The sequence below is a fragment of the Trypanosoma grayi genome, assembly GCF_000691245.1.
Source record: "Trypanosoma grayi strain ANR4 Tgr_215_V1, whole genome shotgun sequence".
Classification (NCBI taxonomy): domain Eukaryota; phylum Euglenozoa; class Kinetoplastea; order Trypanosomatida; family Trypanosomatidae; genus Trypanosoma; species Trypanosoma grayi.
The window spans coordinates 13511-16719 of record NW_008825834.1 but is presented as its reverse complement, the minus strand read 5'-3'; the positions used below and the strand labels follow the sequence as shown (position 1 = coordinate 16719).

The window sequence follows — 3209 nt, the reverse complement described above, 5'->3', positions numbered from 1 at the left end:
GTGTGTGTGTGTGTGTGATGAATGTGCAATAGTCGTTTGTTCCACCCTCCTTTGCTGCTGTGCACACCCATGAGAGGGCGCACCCACAGACATATAATCGACCGCAATTATGAATATCCACAGGGAGCACGAGACGATCGCCAACACGCTCCTCACACGTTCACAGCGAACCCTTCTTTTCACAACCAGCTGCAAAAAGAAAATATCAGACACACCAATAATTAAAGAAAAAAACTCACAGCAGCAGCAGACACTCGCTTATTCACTCTTCTTGCGCTTTTCATATCTCTCTTCGCCACCTGAGAGGCCGTTCTTATCTGTGTCGTCGCGCTGCTGCTTACGGGCCGATGCAGAGGTATCCCCGGCCTCCTCCTTCTTCTTCCCATTCTGTTGCGTCAGCAGCCACTGGTGGTGCTGGGCGACCTCATCGGGGTCAAACACCAACGGCTCCCCCAAAAACGTACGCCGCAGTGCCCCATCGAGAGAGGCACTGGTGGCATCTATGTTCTCCATGACGTACTCGCGCGATGCGGAGTCGAGGCCTTGCATAATCTGCATGCCACAGAGGGAGTACAAGTTTTCGAATGTGTCTTCCACAAATGTGTGGGATATCGGGTGCTTCCACGGCGCGACCGCCTCCGTCGTTTGGACCGTATCTGCCCCACCATTACCGCCCCCATGGCCTGCCTCAGCAGAAGTAACCGTACCGGTAGACTCAACAACACAGGCCGGGGTACCGCCCAAAGGTGGCAGCACGCACGCCAGGCGCAGACTGTTACACCGCTGGCACACAAGGAAGGCTTCGTTGCTATGCAGTTCACACGTCTGGCATAAAAAGGCCTCCTCATCTCGTATAATATGACCACAGTGATCGCACTTGTCATGGAGCTGCACCACCATCTCTGTGACGGCNCCAGCCGTGTTGCGCGGTGCGAAGCGCTCGTACGCCTCCTGGCATGGTTTGCACGGGCACGTCATCTCCACCGTGAAGGCGTCCACGGGGAAGAGCATGCCGTGAAATGGGTAGACGTCATCGGGAACCCCTGCATCCGCGGCGAGACCGCATGGCACGATGCGTTTGTGCTGCTCTGCCGGCACCTTCTCCGGCAGCTGCCCACCGTAGCACTGCCGCGGGTCATTTTCCAGCAGCCACGGGTGCTCCTGCATGCAGTGCGCGCAGATGAAGCCGACAAACGAGTCGCTGTTCATCGCCTCCACCGCAACGGCGGGCGGCATAGGCAGGTAGCGAGTTGCATCACTGAGTTCCGCCTCAGGGACGGTCTCCGCGATGGCGCAGCATCCACCGCAGCCGCAGCTGAACTCCACACCCGCCGACGCACCGTTTTCGGTGCCGCGCGCACGCGAGGCGAGAACGGCGTCGGGGTCAACCTCGTGGTCCTTGTGGCAGCGCAGACGGCACGGAGTGCAGACAAGCGTCTCGCACGTACGGCAACGGAAGACGACGGCGTCACCCTCCTCCACATCGCCGTAACATGGCATGCGGCGGAACGCGTCGGTGTGGAGGCGTGTCATGTGCGTGCTCCAGTAGCACGTCGCGCACAGCATGCAGACGATGCCGCCGCATGTCGTGTCGTCCACAGGGTGATCGTCCTCAGAGTCACAGTAGCACCACTTGCGCAGGGCGCGGGGGTAGCGGTTCTTGCTGTTCAGCGGCACCACCGACGTTGCCGGTGGCTGCCCAGTCTCAGAGTCAATAACGAAGCAGCAGTGCCGTGGCTCCTGTTCCTGCTTCTGCTGCTGCTGTTGATCTGAAGTCTCCTCACTCTGTCTACTCTCGTCATTGGGGGCATGGTTGTTACTAGTCTTGTTATTGGCATCGCTGACGTTTTGCCAGCATGCCACGGTGCAGCAGTCGCACCGCATATAGTTGCGCACACCCCACTCCTCCACGTCGTGGTTGCCGTGGCAGACCTCCGCACAGGCGTAGCAGAAGGCATGTGCCGGGTTGGCCCACCCATTCCTTACACATGTCCGACACACAAAAGCGGTCTGCGGCACGTAGCCGTGGCTGTAGCTGCAGCGGAACGAGCGGTTGTCGCGCTCCACTGTGGTGGTCACGAGCCGGTGGAGCTGCGCCACCGCCTTCTCGTTGATATACGGGACGGACGCAACAGTGCCGATGAGCATGAGCGGAATCGTCACCGCGGCTGCAGCAGGCGAGTCGATTGCAGAAGAGGACGAGACTGAGGGCACCGCCGCACCACCACCACCATTACTGCTGGTGCTGGTAGCGTGAGTATTTGAGATGAGGTCGAGCAGCCGCACCTCATCACGGCCCTCACGCCGGCGGTGCTTTACAACCGGGGCACCGAACAGCAGCCGCTGCTTCTCTTGCGGCACACCGCTGCGAGCGGCGAGCTCCTTCTTGAGGTCGCCGACTGTCGCGGTTGCTGCTGGGAACACAAGCAGAAGCTTCTGCCGCGCGTGGGTCACCTCCAGACGGATCTCTGTCACCGCAGCGACGCTGTGGTGCGACGTCATGCGGGGGCGCGTGCACACAGTCTGCTCTACGCGTACAACTGGCACGGTAACAAAAGGAGGATGCGAGGAGAGAAGCCAATACATATCGCAGCAACAGCAACGGCTAATAGAATAAAAAAGCCGAGCAGCGTGATACAGCGAAGATGGTCCAAAAAAACAACAACACACACACACAGAACACACAGAGAGTACGGCACCTCCACACACACCCACAGACCGACAGACAGACCGACAGACACGCGTCCCACCGCTCCTTTGCTTCTGCTCTATTATTATTTTCTCTCCTTTACATTTTCTACAGCCACGCGGTCTTAAGGAACCAAAAGAGCATGCCCCACAACCTGCATTGCCTCTGCCATACACACACACACACACATACGAAGGAGAGAGTGAGTGAGTGAGTTAGAGATAGAGAGCGAGTGAGAACAAAAAAAGGTCACACGTTTTCCTTCAGACTACTCACACACAACACCAAAAACAAAACAATGACGTCAAAAGGGACATAAATACCTCGATCAAAGAGCCGCACGATTGGGAGGATGGGATCAGTGCGAAGAGGCCGGAGGTCCTCCACATGCGGGGGCGAATCAAAGATAACACGAATAGCAACAACGAAACAAAGAAGACAGCGAAATCGAAGAGAAAAAGGGCCCGGCCCGCTGTCTTCCCATAGCTCCCCGTCCTTGCTCACCACCTCCCTGCAACCC

At 57.9% G+C, this 3209-nt stretch overlaps 1 protein-coding gene across 1 annotated transcript; it reads right to left on the bottom strand.

Annotated features, from left to right (window-relative positions):
- Window positions 1-258: 258 nt before the first annotated feature.
- DQ04_02151060 (hypothetical protein) lies at window positions 259-2502 on the bottom strand (the record flags this gene model as incomplete). The annotated part of the gene is made up of 1 exon (XM_009311579.1): window positions 259-2502. The coding sequence occupies one exon, from the start codon at window positions 2500-2502 to the stop codon at window positions 259-261; it is 2244 nt and encodes a 747-aa protein (XP_009309854.1).
- Between the last annotated feature and the right edge of the window lie 707 nt (window positions 2503-3209).